The 19,629-nt window shown below is 41.9% G+C and overlaps 6 protein-coding genes across 6 annotated transcripts; 4 read left to right on the top strand and 2 right to left on the bottom strand.

Annotated features, from left to right (window-relative positions):
* Nucleotides 1–3,076: 3,076 nt before the first annotated feature.
* EAE98_009639 (uncharacterized protein) lies at nt 3,077–3,556 on the top strand (the record flags this gene model as incomplete). Its single annotated transcript, XM_038957260.1, has 1 exon — nt 3,077–3,556. One exon carries the CDS (start codon nt 3,077–3,079, stop codon nt 3,554–3,556), a length of 480 nt encoding a protein of 159 aa, XP_038806453.1.
* A 1,030-nt stretch (nt 3,557–4,586) lies between these two features.
* Nucleotides 4,587–5,210, top strand: EAE98_009638 (uncharacterized protein; the record flags this gene model as incomplete). Its single annotated transcript, XM_038957259.1, has 1 exon — nt 4,587–5,210. One exon carries the CDS (start codon nt 4,587–4,589, stop codon nt 5,208–5,210), a length of 624 nt encoding a protein of 207 aa, XP_038806452.1.
* Nucleotides 5,211–7,188: 1,978 nt separating this feature from the next.
* Nucleotides 7,189–9,630, top strand: EAE98_009637 (uncharacterized protein; the record flags this gene model as incomplete). The annotated part of the gene is made up of 3 exons (XM_038957258.1): nt 7,189–7,938; nt 7,994–8,949; nt 9,003–9,630. 3 exons carry the CDS (start codon nt 7,189–7,191, stop codon nt 9,628–9,630), a joined length of 2,334 nt encoding a protein of 777 aa, XP_038806451.1.
* Nucleotides 9,631–11,505: 1,875 nt separating this feature from the next.
* EAE98_009636 (uncharacterized protein) lies at nt 11,506–15,085 on the top strand (the record flags this gene model as incomplete). The annotated part of the gene is made up of 4 exons (XM_038957257.1): nt 11,506–11,562; nt 11,642–11,868; nt 11,918–12,210; nt 12,258–15,085. The coding sequence occupies 4 exons, from the start codon at nt 11,506–11,508 to the stop codon at nt 15,083–15,085; spliced, it is 3,405 nt and encodes a 1,134-aa protein (XP_038806450.1).
* Nucleotides 15,086–15,451: 366 nt separating this feature from the next.
* EAE98_009635 (uncharacterized protein) lies at nt 15,452–16,776 on the bottom strand (the record flags this gene model as incomplete). The annotated part of the gene is made up of 3 exons (XM_038957256.1): nt 15,452–16,153; nt 16,212–16,654; nt 16,707–16,776. 3 exons carry the CDS (start codon nt 16,774–16,776, stop codon nt 15,653–15,655), a joined length of 1,014 nt encoding a protein of 337 aa, XP_038806449.1. The 3' UTR covers nt 15,452–15,652.
* A 403-nt stretch (nt 16,777–17,179) lies between these two features.
* Nucleotides 17,180–19,516, bottom strand: EAE98_009634 (uncharacterized protein; the record flags this gene model as incomplete). The annotated part of the gene is made up of 4 exons (XM_038957255.1): nt 18,772–19,516; nt 17,549–18,717; nt 17,421–17,498; nt 17,180–17,261 (listed from the first exon to the last, which is right to left on the bottom strand). Exons 1-4 carry the CDS (start codon nt 19,018–19,020, stop codon nt 17,180–17,182), a joined length of 1,578 nt encoding a protein of 525 aa, XP_038806448.1. The 5' UTR covers nt 19,021–19,516.
* Nucleotides 19,517–19,629: the final 113 nt, after the last annotated feature.

Raw genomic sequence — 19,629 nt, 5'->3', positions numbered from 1 at the left:
CAGAAAATGTGATATTTGGTTATGTGACAACAAGTATATAATGTAAGATGTGATGAAGATGATGTTATCATGTATTCAGAATACTCTGATAAATGTTTCTGTGCGATGCTTTTTCGTGCGGTGTGTAGGAAAATATTTTTGAGAGAAGAGATTGTTCAAATACATTTTCATCAAATATATTTCTCTCAAGATTTCGATATGGGAATCGAAATGAACTAATGTTCAAATTCTCACTCTAGGCATGCGCCAGTGTCTGTCAAGCACAACACTAATGACGCTTTCCATTGCTTGTCTGCTGTTAGTAACCCCAATTGAAGTCAATATCAGAATACCAGTGGTTGTAATGATGACATTCAGAAGCTTGTTAGACTTAGTACATAGTTTAATTTTTCTGATCGGTAAACTGGGGAAGGATTGTGGGGTAAAAGTCGAACTACTTTCGCTTAGCCCCCCTTTAGTTTTGGAGTGAGTGCTGTTGGAGCCGCGCTAGATTGAACTATATCACGTGATTCAACTCTAGAGCGTCAGGCTAGACATAACTATTGGAGAATAGGTTTTGTGTATGCGGTCTTTCAAGAAAATTTGATCGGAATTTCATTCTCGGCCTATGGCTGGACAATATCAAGGTTTGCGAGATTTTTGAATTTTGATTGCTGAATTTGTGTGGTTGTAGGTCACTACTATAACTCTACCTACAGTTCTAACACATTCGACATCCAGAAATTTTCTTGCGACAATCTATTTCGCTCATCCATAACTTATGACAAACAACCATAGTCTTTTAGAAGATACTTCTAACAATCTACATTCCGGCTTTATCCCCTTGTACCATAATCACTACCGTTGAACTTATATCCCATCGCAAGATTTCCAGCCCAAAGGTTCCCAGAAAAAAATTAAGAATCTCAAATCTCAAAGCCTACCTCCAACTCCAAAGCCCCGATCCCGATCTTTGATGTTGTTGAAACTGAAAGAACGCACATATATTTCGAGAATATATTTGATAAATCCGTAATGATATTTGATGGAAATCAGAACCGCGCACTTGTGTTCTGAGAGCCAAGGGAAAAATCGTAGATATTAATCCAACACTCTGCCTATTTCTGGTGTGAGAAGTCTTTGGTAATACCAGATTCATTCTTTTGAATTAAAGTGAAGGATCTCAACATACCTTGAGAAATTCTAGTCCCAGCAATCGGCCCATTGGCGGCATTCAATCGTAAGCAAAATCCTTTGCTTGGGGATATATGATACAATAATTCTCAATTCTCAAATTCGTAGAAACCGCTCGACGGCTCTACACTCAGAAGATAAGACTGTCTAATGGATGTCAGTGGTATATTTCGATAGAGATGTGAAAATTTCTCACCTCTCAATAAATTCATGTCGCCGTTTCAAGGTACAACCATAGTGTTCAAACTATTCTCAGCACTGTTACAGTACTGCTTTGTAAAAGTTCAGTAGCTCATTCTATGGTCATTCCATAATTCTCGAGATTCTCGAGTGCAGTCAGACGGAGATCTCGAAGTCTTAAAACATCGCCATATGTCCCCAATATCCTATTCTCAGCATCATCGGCAACTGAAGGCTCCAATCCAGCTTGTTGTTTCCTCCAATAAATAGCATCTATGTCCTGAAGATCCCGGGCTATCCAAGCTTCGATAAATTCACAGTCCATTTTACCACCCAATCTGGTACAGACCCTCGCTAGTCTTTTTTCAAACTCTCGGTGTTTCAACTCTTCTTCGAGCTCGCGAGCCATACGCATTTGGAACCTGGCATGTTTACGGCCAGGTACGATTTGAGGAGACCATCCGAAAAATTCAATTGAATCATACATGAATTCTTCAAAGCACTCTCCCATCAATTTGACCCCAAATTTGACCCGAATAAGACATTCATAAAAGACTATACTCACCGAAAGGGCATGGAGAACTTCAAAGTAGTGTATAGAATCTCCCGAAGCAATTGAGAGGGCGGAATGCATAAGCACACCGAATGAAAACATGAATATCAAATTCAATCGAAATTGATGGCAGCCCTTCCAACCCATTGATCGGTAGTAGATGTACTGGATTAATTCACAAAGTATCCAACATAGTACAAAAACTGAAATACGCTTTAAAAGATTCGTTATTAAGAACATGCCTCTGTAAAGAATTTCATTAAAACTCTGATTCTGTTGTTGGCACATGGTTGTTAAGAATAATTTGTTTGAAGATGAGATGGAATCCTTGAGATTATACAAGAGCGAAGAATGACCTGACTTTTTGATGTACAGGAACCATAAACAGGGCTAAGTGTCCTCATGTGATGAAATGGGCTAACTGCCTGTACTAACCCTTCTATTGGGTGGGCGAGAGATTATCTTCTAAAGTGATTCTTTTGAAATTTTTGATGCCAAGTGTCATACTCTATTTCATACTACTGTCTTTAAGCTAATCTGTAGTAAGGACAGTTCTTGTGATCTATCATTTCAATCGGTCTCGTATCTGCCAGTAGAATTTATCACATCTTCTAGACTCTGATCAATATGATAAGGATTCCTTAAAAAAATTATGTCGTTTTCAACGATCGATATTGAACTAATTAGCCTGGAGTCTCAGAAATCCCAAGCGCCTCATGATTGACTTGCACAATGAGAAATGTAGTTTCCCCAATTCACTCCGACGAGTAACAACGATGGCCCCTAAGATTCCCCTATATTTGAATATTGTACAGAGATTTGGCAATTGAGAGCCTTTGAGAGGTGGGAATTCGAAATTACTGCCAAATTTACACAAATCCTCAGCTAGGAAGCCCAGTTTGACTTAATTATGATTACACGTCATTTTTCTCAAATCACACAAACGAGCGAAAATTTTATACTTGACCAACGGTGCCCTATACTAGAAGTTAGTACCAATGAAAATTCTTTCTCTCTAAATGATGAATTTTTTGATCCCCATAAGAATCGTAATTTTGAATCACTTCATCTTCAAGGCAATTAAATAATCCTCAATCATCCAATCTCGTAAGTATTCCCCCTGGTTCAAATCATGAAAAGGTCTAATGATTGAAAAGTTCGAGTTCCAGAATGTCACCATTACCAAAAATCACCGAAATCACAGGGCATGTCACAGATGCCATTGATATTACCCAAGTTGAACTCACACTTTTGGAAACGCTCACATATGGCTTCTTCGCCCCATTGGGAATCATATGTATGATTTTCATTATTTCCTCGTGGATGGCGATACTCCTTGTCGCCATTTATGATGCAATAGAGAATTGGGGATGTAGCTGGTTGGCAGTAAGCGAGAGAAGACCGACGTCGAAACTAACGAACGCGAACGTATATCTCATTTCAGATGATGAGAGAGCGACAAGCCCACTTTTGGATGTCAAAAAATGGTCGGAGGATGTAGGAGAGGGAGAGGACTTTTTCAGCAGCAATGGATTGCCGAATTACGGAACGATAACACAGATGCAGAGACATGAGACTGATGATGTTTGGGAAAGCACAGCAGCGTCTAAAGAGATGACAAGAAAGTCTTCAAGTACCTATCAAATATAGAGATTCTGGTCTTTGGGGGAGAATAAAATGATTGGATGAAGTTGTTGTGGTCCTGAATCAACACTATGTGAACAAAAAGGACTGTGACAAAAATTTATGGGAGGAAAAAGTTTGGTGGCATTAAATTTTGGAGAAATGTCTTTCGGATTTGATATCTGATATGATAGAAGATCTCATTTTCAGAATTAAACAGAGTTGACTACCTATCTACACCATTTCACTGACTCTAATCTCGGGGTCTTGCGTCTAAATCGTGGTCTATCATTAACAATGGGAATATATATTGTTGTTTTAGACATTTCATGTTGTCCTGACTACTCTTTGGACAGGAGTCTCAAAACTCCTAGAAACGATCTACCAAAATAGCTCATTGTATCATTTTACACTTATAATTACTCCTCTCACTTCTAACATCCGTCATCTTCCGCCAAATAGATTTCCAGATTTGCAAGGATTTAAATGGCTGTGATTGTAAATTCCTATTACCTGAATATCATCCCTCCTTTTCAGATGATAGGTCCAGACTTTAGAATGATTGATATGATAACAATAGAATCAGAATCAAGTCTTGCATGATTGGATTATGTTCAGGTAATTTGGCTTTGCAGATCTCAGCAACTTTACCCGAAAAAGTTAAGTTTGTGAGGCCCATTGAGAACCAATGTCAGAATTTTCAACCCTAAGAGTTTTGGAAGTGTCACTAGTGTAACCTAATTCTTCAAATTCTAAATGGGGCATATTATGCTTCCAATGACAACAGTTTGTCACGCATACCATCCGCTTGTGGGAAGACTTGAGTGCTAAATGTCAGTCTCAACGATATTTAAACCAGATTTACGTCGTCGATCTACATGGTCCAATTACCAAGCTTTGAACTAGGATATTTCTCATAGATGATGAATCATAGATGGTTGTCACTAGATAAAATGTATAAATTGCGCCGTGTCTGCACCTAAACTTCTCGACCTCCAAAAAAATTAATCCTCCTATCCTAATAAATCTAAAGTATCAAATCTACAGCACAATAAAAATGCCTGCGCTACTCAATCTTCACCAAACACAATTGGGCCCTATTACCGAGCCCGTTCTCGATATCGTCAACGCAGTCAGAGATGCAAACGGACAAATACCGAGAGCCTTTCCAACCGCGATATTCATGTATGGATTCGCAAGTGGGTTTTTCGGTTTTATTTTTCTCGTTGCATTGTTTCATGGATTTCAACGTAGGAAAAACGTGAAGTTCGTGAAATTTGGTCCCAGCTTCCCTGATCTGCGAGAAGGGGACAAATTCTTCCTCGAGCAGGAAAATGGTATCAACTACGAGGGTGTTGTGCGTTTTGATGAGTCAAGTGGCTGTGATTTCACAATTGATGAGGTGATGGAACAAAAGTCAGTCATCATTTCATCCTCTAAGTTAGAGCAGGCGGAGATAGAGGACGTTCAGAGAAAAGCAAAGAGGGAATTGAGAAAGGCGGAAGACGATTACGAATACAATGCTTTTATGAATAGCATTTCTGTTCATGGCTTTGCTTCTTTTGTGGGTGCTATGGATGCTGATATTGATAATGTTGACATTGAGGATGATGAAGATGAGGATGATGAGGATGACGAAGAGAAGGAGGAGGACAGGGAGGATGAGGATACCACAAGATAGATGGTGGTGGATTCTTTGAGATTGTTTTGGAGATATCAAAGAAAATCGTGGAATATATCGTGACGGTTGGAACAAGCCCTGATTATTGTGCTTGGGCGGAAGCTTCGCATGTTTCAGGTAATCTTCAAGATCTCGAGAGGGGGTAAGGGTTTCAATGGCTTGGACACTGTTTAGATTGATAAGGATTAAATTAATGGAAGATGGAGTCGAACGGATTCCGGATAGTGGGATTATATTATTGGGTGCGCCGATGAGAGCGGGAATTACATGACAGGGAATGGAGCAGCCGAAGTTGAGGTGGAAAGCAGAAACTCACCAGAAACTCACAAGTATGTTGAGAGATCTTGATTGGAGGTAGTCATAATGTATATTCCAAGAGTATTACGCGAGAGTTGTGAACCTACGTGGTATTCTTGTTACCCAATACCAGTCCCAGTACTTGAATGTTTGTAACGAATATCGAGTAATCTGCATCATTTAATAATTTTAAAATCTATCACACCAGAATTTAAAGCTGCTTCAAATTATACTCCAAAAGTTTTATGAGGACCAAGACCACAAAGACCGAGGGTGAAAGTTGTAGCGAAACAGTCAAGATCGAAACTTAAAATTAGAGCTAGATAAGCAATGACTTCAATGCTGCCATTACCACAATATTGGCAAGCGACTATAGCAGATAGTAGAGACAAGGAGAGACATGCCGATATAATTTAGTAGGAATTGCAGATTCCGGACTTTCTTGAGGCGGCCGTCTACAAAATGATCGAAAGGAAAGAGACCTTGGACTGCTGCAGATATGTCAGCTACCCATGATTAGTAAAGCTTTTGATGAGCAACAGGAATAGAAGACAAACGCCTGGTACGAATCTTCTAGCTACTTTAACGTAGAAGTCCTGAAGCAATTACAACCGAAGCTTTCCCAGGTCATTGTCATGATCTTGTGGTTTCCCATTTCGAAAGAGATCATTCATGGAAAGGCCGCACCGCTAATACTCACTCCATATAGACGCTCGAACCTAAAGAAGAAAAACAAAATACAAGATAAATCCTTTCTAGGCTGGATAATACAGAAAAAGTAGATCTATTGTCTATATCTCCCCATCTCTAATATCGAATAAGCGAGTCTGCCGACGTGTGGTTTCTTGTACCACGACTAAGTCCCAAATCACAAGAATTTCCCTCTCACCTTTTCACAAAGAGTAATTCATTCACCATATGCATGAAGAAGATCTGGCGGAAACCTGGAGTCTAAAGTTTGTGCTTATTTATTATGTATGAAAGACATAAAATGATATCTGGCTACATGGTCGCTGCTTTTCTCAATGCCAAAATCCAAGCACCTCCAAACTGCTTGACGTATGTTAACATTTCGATTGCTCGCACCTTTTCTTGTTCTTTGTCGATACGGAATTTCATGGAGCCTGGAGTTTTATTGAAGGTGAAAGTGTGTAAATTAAAACGCCCAATTAGTTGCGATCTTGATCTAGGAGGCACAGTTTCTATATGAGAAAAAGCTTACAATTTTTTCCCTCTCCGCTCATCAAACGTCTTTAAAGTCTACATGTTTATTCTCTTAATTATTCACATAATAGAAGCATACAAATCACATTCGTGACTTCCCGAAATGATGTCTACATCTATCTGTCTTCCTAATCGTCGCTATCCTCTGCTTCCTCCGAAGCTCACTCTAAGTCGTACCTTCTCCAAATCAAACGCTCAACTTACCCTCATTCTCAAAAAGGAGAATGTTTCTCCCATTTTTCCATCAACATCACATCATATCATATCATCAATCTCATTGCACAAATTTAAATATCCCACTTTTTTGGTTATTGTCATACATACATACAATATATATATTTGCAAAATACATCACCATCCTCCGTACCGGCAAGAGAAACGCAACAAATCCCGTATTGATTTTCCATACCAGGGAAACCATCCCAGGACACTCTAAGAAGGGTTCACACAGCACGAAATGCATCGTCCATTTCAAAGATACCCTAGACAGGGTCTAGCCAATGAAAATCCAACGCCAAACTACCCTGAGAATCTCGATTTCCAGAGCCCACAGCACCATAAAAACACTGGATCGAGTGTTTCGCAACCTATAAGTGTCAATCCTGGATCAGAATATCTGTCAAATCAATTTCATCCTATGATCGAAAATGGCTGGAATCTACCTTCACCCATGTTAGCTAATGGATCCAATGGAGGTCAGCCGATGGAATTCAATCACTTCGAGTCATACTATCCGAACCTAAGGAGTCATAATATAGGCGCAAATACACTTGTTCCCATCGAAGAAAACGGACAGAGTTCTCAGCAGTGGCGTGAAGCTTTCCAAGATCAACCAAATTTCAATGCTCAATTCCAACAACCTAACGTAAATGCTGGTCAATTTTTGCCTCAAGCCACAATATTCAATGCTCCGACACCATGCCAACTACACCAATGGGTCAATGGAAGTTTAAGAACATTTGCACCCATTGCAGCATATGGCCCAAATCCTCAGCAGGTGCAGGGGGAGTTCGATAATGAACTGGGCTTCGGGCGTCTGAACTCTAACGGTGGCTATGCTCCACAATACAGGATACGACTTTGTAAACTACGCGATCAGTTGACTTCAATAGCTCGTGAGATCAAGCTAAGAACTGTGGAGAGTATAAGTGCAGGTTCAGAACATGTGCAACCTCAGGGAATCGAAGAATTTTTTATGCTCTATCTTGTGTGTAACATTTCTTATCCTCCAGACCTGTGCTTCTTATACTAATCTGCAAAAGGTTATTTTAGGACAATATGTACTACAAGGAGGATGCGTTTGGTATACCAACCTTCCTCCTCCAGCCCCCAAGATTCTCATATCACCTCGGGACACAAATTCGTTTCTTTCGAGCCCTATCCCGTTTAAGCTAGACACAAGCAAGAGAAAGGGTCAAACAAATGAAGGAATTGATGAAAACCAATGCGCTCCTAAGGAAGTAAGTCCAATCGATACTACAGACCGGGACACTGCTCTTCAGGATCCGAACTACTACGAGCTCGATGACGTAGATTACCCTGCTCCCCTGGACTCTGGAGGTAGTCTCGTTGATCCAGACTATTTTGATATTTGTTCAGAGTACTCTCTTAGTATCTCAATAAATGATGGGGGTTCTCGTTCTTCATCTTCTTCCCATAGGCCTGGAAAATCAAATGATTGTCTCTCAACACCCTTCAGGCGAGTCCGTTCTCTTTCACCTTGTGCGCCGGTGTTTGTCCCCGCGAGCGAAGGTCATCAAACAGTTTCGAGTTTCAATGAAGATCATGGACCGCTGGAATCTCCAGACAATAAAATATCATCAAAGAGTCATCCTGAACCAGCAAAAGCTAGAATTTACTCTCCATGTATGAAACATGTGTCGCTTGTGGATGAGAAGATGCTTACAGACCCTTTTGTCTCCAAAAGCCCATCAAATAAAACCACTCCGTCCGTGAGATATATTCAGCGAGATCGATCCTACTTGTCGACTCCGCCGACTCCCATTAGTCCTTTCCTTCACACTAGCCCATCCGCTCTCGGTAGTCCATCCCCTAGAGAACGATATGTTGCTCCGAAACCAATGGAGATTCCTAGTAACATCTATTTCATCCGTACGAAGCCCGGCTCAGGAATAAGGATCTGCATCCTTCCGGGTAATACCTGGGTTGATCTTCCCCAGATAGGGATTCACCACTATGACCAAGATTTACCAGAGATGTGAGTACACGGTACCCCTTCCACGAGCAGACTAGCACCTAACTTTCATGCAGACATTATGTGATGGGTTCTGCAAGCTGGTTCTACTCACAGCCATGGGTTCCTATATTATATCAGGAGATTCTTACTCGTAAATCATTGAAAAGGTTTGAGAAACTCAAAGAAGCGCCAACGCAGTCTGTCCTCGAGCTATCGACTATACCAACTGGATATGTAGACTTTTACGGAAAACCTATTTTTTTTCAAGCAGGCAATTCTAGGCCTGAGCCTGAAGCAGTATCGTGCCCCAGTGGCGACGACTTGGGTGTCAACTGGAATGCGACACCGGCCGAAAGGAAGAGGATTAAATTAACCAAGTCAAGACAAATGTGGGAAGAGTGGCAAGAAAGAGCGCGGGATGCAAGGTTCTTTTGGCATCTTTGGGAGCAATGGGGCCAAATAAAGGGCTGGACAGATGAACATACCAAACGCGGAGATAATGCAAAGGGAAAAGAGGTGGACATGCCGGATCATTATAAATTGATGAAGATAGTGATGTTCACGTCTAAGAATGGATTTGGCACCAAACAGATTGGGCCCGAGGACAAGAAGAAAATTTTGAATGGAAGATCGATTAAGCAATTTAACAGAGATTGGGAAGAGAGACAGAGAAAATTCGGTAATTCAAATTGGTGGAAATGAGAAAACATGGAGGTCTTGAAGTAAGGAATGATTACACAGCGATAATGTAATGTAATCTCAGCGAAATGATCGATTAGAAATTAGCGTATGGCTTAATATCCCAATTTTGCTGAATTCTATGATGCACATTGGGCATTATACTCTCCGGATTCCACGTGATCCACCTCGCGACTATGGTGTTGACCTAGAATATTCAAAGTTGCCGTGGGAATTGATCGGCACAAAGCATGGATGGTGAAATTTAAGACTCCAGACTTTGTGGCCACGTGCGATGTGAAGCAAAGAAAGCAGGTAGGCTCACCAGTTCCCTCATCTCTTCTTCACCCCAATTTTTCAAGTCAGTATACTTTAGTTCGTCATTTGGATAGGTTGGAAGAAAAGAGTATATGCTCAATAGCCACAACAACGAGATCGCCAGTAGCAGCAAGATATTGTCCTTCATAAAATGTGTTGTTGGTACTGCCGGATACAAATCTCCCGCCGTGGATGAAAAATGAAACTGGCTTAAGCTCTTTTGGCGATATGGATGAAGTCCATATATTGAGTGCCAGGCAATCTTCACTGAATTCAAGACTCGTCCCGCCAGTAGCTATGGCATATATGCGGTCGAATGTGGAAGATTTGTTAGGGAAAGTGGAGAGAGGTGGAGCGGGGTTAAAGGGACATGCTCTTGGGAATGATGTTAGGTGGGTATTCAATTGCATGAACCTATTAAGCGCAGTGGAGGATGATCCGCCATATATGCTCCAAAGTATCCGCTTGCTAATGTATTGTTCCTGACACAAACTTAAAGCCCAAAGAGAGCAAAACCTACGGTGAATAATGTGAAGCCTTGTATGTATCAGAGGAAATGAATGGAACTGGAGGCTGAAATCTCAAAGAGCGGTTGGTTGCCTGAGCATATCGAATACCTAGGAATTCAACAACACCACTTTTGTTTCTTGCAGGTTGTCCAATGACTATTCCACTTGTTGTTTGCACATATGGGATCGCATTTCCCGTAAAGTCGACGGCTGACGAGACAAAAGTCGCAAAGAGAACTGTCCAATTATGGGTAACGACCTTCATATCGGTGAACTCATATGTACACATGTAGTATCTTATGTAACACGTCGTCGATGCTGTATGATATCTCGTGAAGTCTACATGATGGTAGTGAAGGTAGTGAAGGTATTTTGATCGTAGGATTCGTAACACAGAAGCTCTGCAGAAGATGCTGGTGGTGCGGGGTTGATATTGATATCTGGATAATCCGGATAAATCCCGGAGGAGATCAGATACATATGTAACAGGGGTTCGGCAAGGCCCACTCAGCCTGATCGGCTCGAGATCGGCACTTTCGATTTATACCTTGGCATCAAGCATACCCGACCTACTCACTACTCCTAATAGATATTCAAATATTCATTAGACAAACGTTTTTTTCAATAATTTCTTCTAGTATGTCTTCGACTGTGCCTCCTTTCTGCAGACTCTCAAAAGCCACTCTACATTGAGGACATAAAATGGCAAAGTATCAAAGAAAACCCAGCCCCCGTTTATCGCGATCGCCCCCTGCTCGAAACCCTACCAACCAATAAAAGCATCATTTTTCCCCGATTCGGAAATTAACCCTGTATTCAGCGCGCCACTTAAGGGTAGTATTTTTGCTAGTTGATGATCTACGGTGAAAATATGTACCATAAATGATAAATTGGCACTTTTGAAAATCACAAAGAGTCCCGACCGTTTTGCTTCATATTGTTTATTGTTAATTGTTATCCGTTATATATTCCTTGGCATGAGCAGTTCGATTGGATCGATGCAGACGACGTGTATGAATAGATGAAGGGAGTGTGTTGCGATTGAGAAGTGCTCGAAAGAAATTGGAGAGAGATGGCGATTTTGAGTGTGATAGCTGAAGGGTTGAGGTTGGAATTCAAGAGGGAATTGGTAAGGTCTCATCAAGTCTCCAAATTTTCCGCTCCGGCAGCAATCTTTACTAATATTCGAATGTTCTTTTGTTTTCTAGAATCAGAGTTCTGATCCAAGAGTTGGTTCTTCAAGAGATAATTCCACAAGTTCGACCTTAGCAGCTGCAGCATCAGGGTCCAATTCCTCGTCATTCTCTGCACTGTTTTCCACTTTAATACCCGTGGGCGTATTCGCTGCAGTCTGTACCATCTCATTTCTGGTGCTACGGAGGAAATATCCGAGAGTTTATTCACCACGGACTTTCTTGAGTAGTCTAGATCCTCAGTGAGTTAGATGCGCTTGATGACAAAAGATTAAACTGACCTCAGAACAGTGAACGAAGTAAGGAATTACCATCTGGATATTTCAATTGGATCAGACCCTTTTTCAACACTCCAGATGAAGCGGTTCTCAATCAGTCATCGCTAGATGGGTACTTATTCCTCCGATTCCTCAAGATTATGTGTGTAATATGTCTTGTAGGATGTGGCCTTGTATTTCCCGTCTTGATACCTTTGCATGTACTCGGAGGTGCTGGCAACGAACAACTTGATCAATTGACATTCGGAAATGTTGATAACCCAAGAATCTACTATGTACACGCGTTCCTGGCATGGCTCTTCTTCGGTGGGTATAATTTTCTGCATACATGAACTTGACTAATAAATAGTTAGGATTTATCATGTATACTGTCTCCCGAGAGTGCGTCTACTACATTAACCTCCGTCAAGCATATCTTCTCCATCCGTATTATGCTAAGCGCCTGTCATCGAGGACAGTTCTATTCACGTGCGTTCCACAACAGAATTTGGAAGAAGCTAAATTACGAAAAGTATTTGGCGATTCTGTCAAGCATGTTTGGATTCCAAGAGAAACCCGAGAGCTGCAGGATTTGGTGGACGAAAGAAATCAAACTGCTTATCGACTGGAAAGGGCCGAGACAGCATTAATAAAGCTTGCGAATAAAGAGAGAAACCGAGCACTCAAACATGGCCATCCAGACCTTGAATCGAGCATTGGTATCAATTCTGTTCAAGAAACAAAGCGTGGATCTTCAGATATTGAAAATCGTAGACCAAGCTTAATCAGAAGTCCAGCTGATGTAAATCCTAGGGACATTGAGATTTCGGAAGATCCCATGTCACCTACAGATACACTAGTAGGACCAACTTCCAGTCCAATCAATGTAAAGGAAATGGAAGCCAGGGTGACTGAGAAAGCAATGTCGCAAACCAATTCTCAAGCAACGACTGACGAAAATCCCACAACCCCGACTTTGAAATGGGGAGATAATGGATACGGAATGTCTGGGCCTCCTCCTGGAGTAAGTGGATCAATTGCAGCACAATGGATTCCCCACAGCTGGAGACCGACACATCGACCCTTATCAAATTATGGAAGAAGCGTAGATACCATCAAATGGACACGAGCTCGACTGAAGGAAATCGCGCCACAAATCAACAAACTGAGAAGAATGCATCGACAGGGAAAAGTAAAGCCATTACCCGCCGCGTTTATTGAATTCGATACTCAGGTCAATGCTCAATCCGCCTACCAAACATTATCTCATCATCGAGCATTCCATATGACACCACATATCAATGGAATTCGACCACACGAAATCGTATGGGAATCGCTTCGCATGAGATGGTGGGAACGTATTATGCGTAATTTTGCGATCCAAGGTTTCGTGGCCTGTATGGTCATATTTTGGTCCATTCCTTGTGCATTGATAGGAATAGTATCCAACATCAATTTCTTAACCACAAAAATTCCATTCTTGGGTTGGATCAACAAACTTCCATCTTCAATTCTGGGTTTGCTTACGGGCTTGTTACCAGCTCTAGCTTTGACATTTCTTATGGCATTAGTTCCTGTCATTCTACGACATTGTGCGCGTCAAGCTGGAATCCCGTCTTATTCGATGATTGAGCTCTACACACAATCTACTTATTTCATATTCCAAGTTGTACAAGTATTCCTTGTAACAACTATCACTTCTGCTGCATCGGCAGCATTCGAAAAAATCATACAAGACCCCACTTCTGTGCGCTCACTACTTTCGCAAAACCTACCTAAATCATCAAACTTCTACGTTTCGTATTTTATCCTCCAGGGCCTCGCCATGTCCGCCACGAGATTATTGCAACTACCTGCTTTGATTCGTCACTTAATGTTTCAGAATGAGCAAAACCCGAGATTGATGATTAACAAATGGCACCGAATCCGAATTGTCCATTGGGGAGCTGTTTACCCTGTGTTCACAAATATGGGCGTGATAGCCATCACATACTCGCTAATAAGTCCGCTGACAATTGTATTCGCTCTCATGGGTTTATACCTCATCTATCTCGTATCAAAATATAACCTCCTCTACACCTATTCTTCTGAGATATCTACACGAGGACTGCTGTATCCACATGCTCTCAAGCAACTCCTCACAGGTGTATATCTTGCGGAAATCTGTCTCATCGGTCTTTTCGGATTACGAAGCGCATTTGGCCCGTTAGTGATCATGTTCGGCTTAACAATCTTCACAGCATTAATCCATATAAGTCTCAACGAAGCACTCGGTCCACTTCTCTGGAATCTTCCCCGAACCCTTGCTGTCGAAGAATTATATCGCGGACTTGCATTTAATTCGGATTTGCAAACACCCATGCCGACTATGAATCGAGGCAACGCCCATAACGGAGATGAAAACGGGGATTCATTTTTTCCCATGCAGACACCTGTACAAACTCAATCCCAACCAGTAGTATCAACATACATCAGCCACCGCACATCCACAACACCCAATCCACACCCCACCATCTCCGAAGAGACCGAACCCGAATCCGCAAATCACAAAAACTCCTCCCCCCACGACGACTCCGACTCGGAGCAAGAAGACGAAGACGAAACCGACATCCACGATCCCAACCCCCAATCCCGCTCCGCAGCCAAACGAATAGAAGGGCTTCCGCACCTCTCAAAACTAACCCTCACCTTCCTCCTACACGCTCTAAAATCCAAGATCCAACCGCATCTGCACCAGCTAACCCCCTACCTCACCTACCTCACCCCGCTCATCTCCCCCATCTACGACCCCTCCTCCCCTCCCAACTTCTTCATCAAATTCCTACACCCAGAAATCTTCTCCGACTACCATATTCTCCGCACCCTCACTGCTTCGTTACCGCTCATGCCCTCCGGTTTCGAGTATACGACAAAACAGCACGAGGATGCGTATTTTCCGCCCTGTGTAGCGAGGGGTCGAGATCCAAAATTGTGGATTCCGAGGGATGAGGCGGGGGTGAGTAGACAGGAGTGTGAGCATGTGAGGAAGTTTGCGGGGATGGAGTGTAGTGATGAGGGGGTGGAGTTGAGGTTTGAGAATGAGAATGAGGAACAGGGGAAAGGAAAGGGGAAAGGAAGATGGGGGAAGAGAAACGATGGGACTATCGTGGTGAAGGATTTGCAGGCGGAGAATTGTATCTGGGTGAAGGAGACGAAGTTTTAGATTGGAGGGATTGGAGGGGGCACTGGGATGGAAAAGGAGAGTTCCATAGATGTGATGATTATGATTGGGAATTTTGCTTGGTATACTATGGCGTGGTTTTGGATAGACGATGGAATCACAAGGCGTTATATTGAGTATATAGAGAAACATAATTTAATTCAATTTTTGAATGAAAATATTGATTTTTTATTTAATAATTTTAAATAATCTTAAAGTTGTACTAGCCAGCTTTCCCAATTTCTCTAGAGCAACCATTGGATCATAGTGGCCTTCCCCCCTCTTCAATCTATCCACGTGCTCATGTCTCACCACACGCCCACCAGTGAGTGGATGTATAAATTGACGGAGTGCTTCCCAACTATCTGAATTTATACAAAATACATTCTTCGATTGTTTGATATGAGAAATTATAATTTAATTGTCGCATCTCAAATAAACAATCGTAACAATTTCTAAAATATATATATATATACAAGCTGATATATCAAGAAATATCTCCAAAGTCTTTTCTGTAGTATCCCCAAGATCTGAAATTCCCCGCACTTCAACTGAGTAGGTACCCCAAACTTAATGAAAATAAGCACCAGCTACCGCTTTCGTCTTAGCCCACGCCTTATCCAACGCTTCCAGAATCTCCTTCGACAATGGTCCTTTCTCCAGATCCACCAAATTTTCTACCAAATGTTTTTCGCTGCTCGCTCCAATAATAATTTTATCCCCTCTTTCCGCCTCAAGTCCACTATGATGCACCAACCATCTCAATGCGCATTCGCTCTCGGTTAACCCCTCCTTTTTTGCTGCTTCTCTGATGATATCCAAGGCGTCAAACATGGTATCATTCCAGTATCTCTTCCTATACATTTGACCTTGCAGATGCGAATCATCGAAACGAGAAGTTGCTTCGACGGATTCTTGGTTGCGATGGTAGCGTGAAGTGAGGTAGCCGCCGGCGATAGGGTTGAAAGCATAGAAGGACATGTTGTATTTATGAAGACAGGGAAGGAGCTCTGGTTCGATGGAGCGCTGAATGGCATTATATACACCTTGGTATACCGAGGGACGGATCCACTTTTTCGGTGTCAGTTTTGCGTTATCCGACAATTGAATTACGACCGAATAGACTTACGTTGTTTTTGATACAGATTTCTTGGATTTGTGCAACCTCCCATGACATATAATTACTAACACCCAACCTGTTGAATTTTCCTTCCTTGTACAAAACATCGCACATACCAAATGTTTCTTCGTAAGAAACACTTCTATCTGGTGCATGCAGATAAAAGAGATCGACCTTTTCAACACCTAAAGCTTTCAAGCTTTTGTCCAAGTGAAGCCTGAGATCATCCGCTGAATGCGTAATCTTGGAACCAGTCATATTGTTAGGATACAGTTTGGTAGCCATAATGATACCACGGTCAGTGTATGAGGGTTGAAGTTGTCCCAGATATTCTTCTGATGAACCCATGCCGTAGACGCGGGCAGTGTCTATTTCATCGTGACCATGTGACTGAAAGAGTTCGATCATTGAAGAGACATCTTTAAGATCATGGACCCGAGTTTGCATGACACCTTGATAAGTGTTAGTTCCAGAACATTGCAATTCAGGAGGAAAACAACTTACCAGGCTTCCCGAATGTCATTGCACCCAAGACAATGGGTATCTTAGTCTTTGCTTGTGTTTCTGCACCCATATCTGCTGATAGTACCCAGTATTTTTGTGTAAATATAGAGACTGAAGATAAGAACTGTGATGAACTTCGTTTAGAGATTTGGAGGAAGGCCGAGTTGGTTCTTTTGTAGGTTTTGTTCGAGATGCGAGTAGAAGGATGGTCAATTGAAATTAAATGGGAGGTTTAAGAAAGTCTTTATATATTTCTTCTCAGTACTAGTCAACAAATCAGGAATTGATTATTTATTTGTAAATTGTCCCCCATCTGGCGATAACGGATTTTACGTGCAACTTTGGTGGAGTTAAGATTTTCGGCCGGAAAGAGATCGTCCGTTTTGTTACCGAAATCAGTCGGGATGTAACTCGAAAAATGACATTTCGATGATGTAATCTAGCATCCATCAAACGTTTCTCCTGCATCTGAACTAAAGCATATAATGAAAATGTGGATTCTCCCTATCGGTTAAATCCTGAAATGCCATTTTGTCCCTACTCACTTGATCTAATCTGCAGGATGTCAGTCAGCACGATTTGATACAAAGTGACATGAGAGGACAGCAAGATGTATGGAGTAGAAGTAGGTATGCAAAGTGTTCTGCCAATTCAATACGGCGAACCTGGAAGTATCCTGATATCTTCTAGTAGATAAAAGTGGTATAGACTTACTCCATTAATGCTCTCTTGCGATTTTCTCTAGTCAGCACAGCATACAACACCAGTGCTGCTATAATTGTAATGCAATAACTATCCCGCATCAGTAATTTCACCGTGTGTTCATTCAATTTGTAACCTACCAAATGATCAATCCTAACCAAAGCTCTGGATAATGTCTCGATTTCGTTTGTGATATGATCAATTGAGGTCCTACAATATTACCAACACAGTATGCCACAAAAATAGTCGCTGCCATGAAACACTTTTTTGTTTGACCTGCAACATTGGCCATACCAATCGTGATAATCAAGCTCACTACAGGACCAAAAAATCCAACTATAGTATACCCGACAACTGGAGTAGCTGCATGATGATGCCAAGAACTTTTCCATATCATTGCACATCCAGCAATGACTGGCAGACAACAAATAACGAGGAAGAGGATTCGTATATTTGGAATATGCGATGAAAGATAACCAGTAAGTAAGATGAAGATCAAACATATTGCCCCAAGAGGAAATTGGAACAAAATAGAATCTAGAGTTGAATACCCAAAAGTGGAAACGATGAGAGGGCCAAAACCACTGACTGCTCCGTTGACAGTGTAAGCGGAAGCCATCATGATAGCGACGAGCCATACTTTGATATCCAGTAGAGATTCCCTGATCTGATGCCACTTGAACTTTGTGCAGCGAATTCCGGTTTGACCATATCTTAGACGTTCCGTAGCAACCATACGCTCATCTGTCGTAAGAAACCAAGCTGAGACTGGGGAATCTGGTACGAAGAAACAACAAATTCCGAAAAGGAAAGTAAGAGACCCGGCAAGTAAATAAATGTACTGCCATCTTTTAAGGTCTCCACCATCGATTTGTCCGAATCCATAATTCAGTGCACCTCCAATAATGGTGAAAGCCCCAGTTGAGGAAAACCACCAACTCTGTCTTAGAGATTGCTCGGATTGTGTGTAAAAGGAACTAATTATACACATGAATCCAGTTGGGATGATACTTTCGACAAAACCAAGGAAGAACCTTTGTGCATATAGACCGCGCCAATTTGTTACAGCAGCTGTGCACATGCAGATCAAGGCCCACAAGCATACCACGATCCCTATGATCCTACCCATATTAAATCTTTGCAACGCAAATGTCATTGGGTATAAACCGGCCAACATGCCAAAGTAAAAAAGTGATGTTGCCCAACTAAGACGAGAGGTATCTGTAGTATGAGGGGTCACACCGGTATTGGTGATGGAGAGAGATAGATCAGTCGTCATGCCAAAGAGGACTGCGGATCCTAAAATTGCCTGAGAATTGTTAAGTTTGGAATTGATCTAAACAATGAAAAAAATATATCCTACCTTGTCATAATAAACAAGCCCATATCCAATGAACATAGCAGGGACCAAGTATCGATCTATCTTTCGAACGACTCGAGCTTCTACCGCGGGGTCAATTTCATGACGATGCTCTCCCACCACAGCGATAGCGATATCTTTGTCCTGGTCGGCAGATGGTAGAATAGGGGCATCTTGAATTCTCGGAGGCTCTGACGGTACCTGCTTCTCCTCCGCAGCTCCAGCTTCAATGGGAGAATTCATTGCGTGCATGATGAATGGCACATTGATGAAGCTTGAAAATCTTTTGATACCTGGATAAATAGAGCCGAGTCTAACCTAAACTAACCTGAACCCTACATGACGGGAATGTCAAGGGATGGCCCGTAGCTTGGGATCTGGTCTGGACTCATCGTGGCTCGAAGGGAAGACCTTTGGTACGATATCGCATAATACAGCATCAACTGATTCTTCGTTGTGAGCTTGCATGGTCGAGGGCGACGAGTACCTGGTAGTTGAGTAAGGAACCCACGATGTTGTATTGGTGTTGTATCAAAGTAACTTCACTCAAGTAGGTACGTACTGCATTTTGGATTACCGTGTGGAAATGATCATGAACGACTCACAGCCAGCTCATCGATTGGACCATCAAGATGAATGATAAATGAAGATATAATAAATGCCATTCGCCGACATGCTTGAATTAGGATCGTGATGAAAGCTTCAAATACCGAGGCTGGTGTAGTAAATTTTATGTTCTATAACCTTACGAGTACACCAAAATCAATTGATGTCGTCGTGATTGAGTTCTCTCATAGTTTCAGCTACTTCCCGTCCCACTGCACGTAGGTCTAGGCCTGATACCGAGGCTGAGGCTGACTA

The sequence above is a fragment of the Botrytis deweyae genome (genome assembly GCF_014898535.1).
Source record: "Botrytis deweyae strain B1 chromosome Unknown BDEW_029, whole genome shotgun sequence".
Classification (NCBI taxonomy): Eukaryota; Fungi; Ascomycota; class Leotiomycetes; order Helotiales; family Sclerotiniaceae; genus Botrytis; species Botrytis deweyae.
Note: the sequence above shows the minus strand (reverse complement) of the source record. Positions and strands in the feature narration are given on the sequence as shown.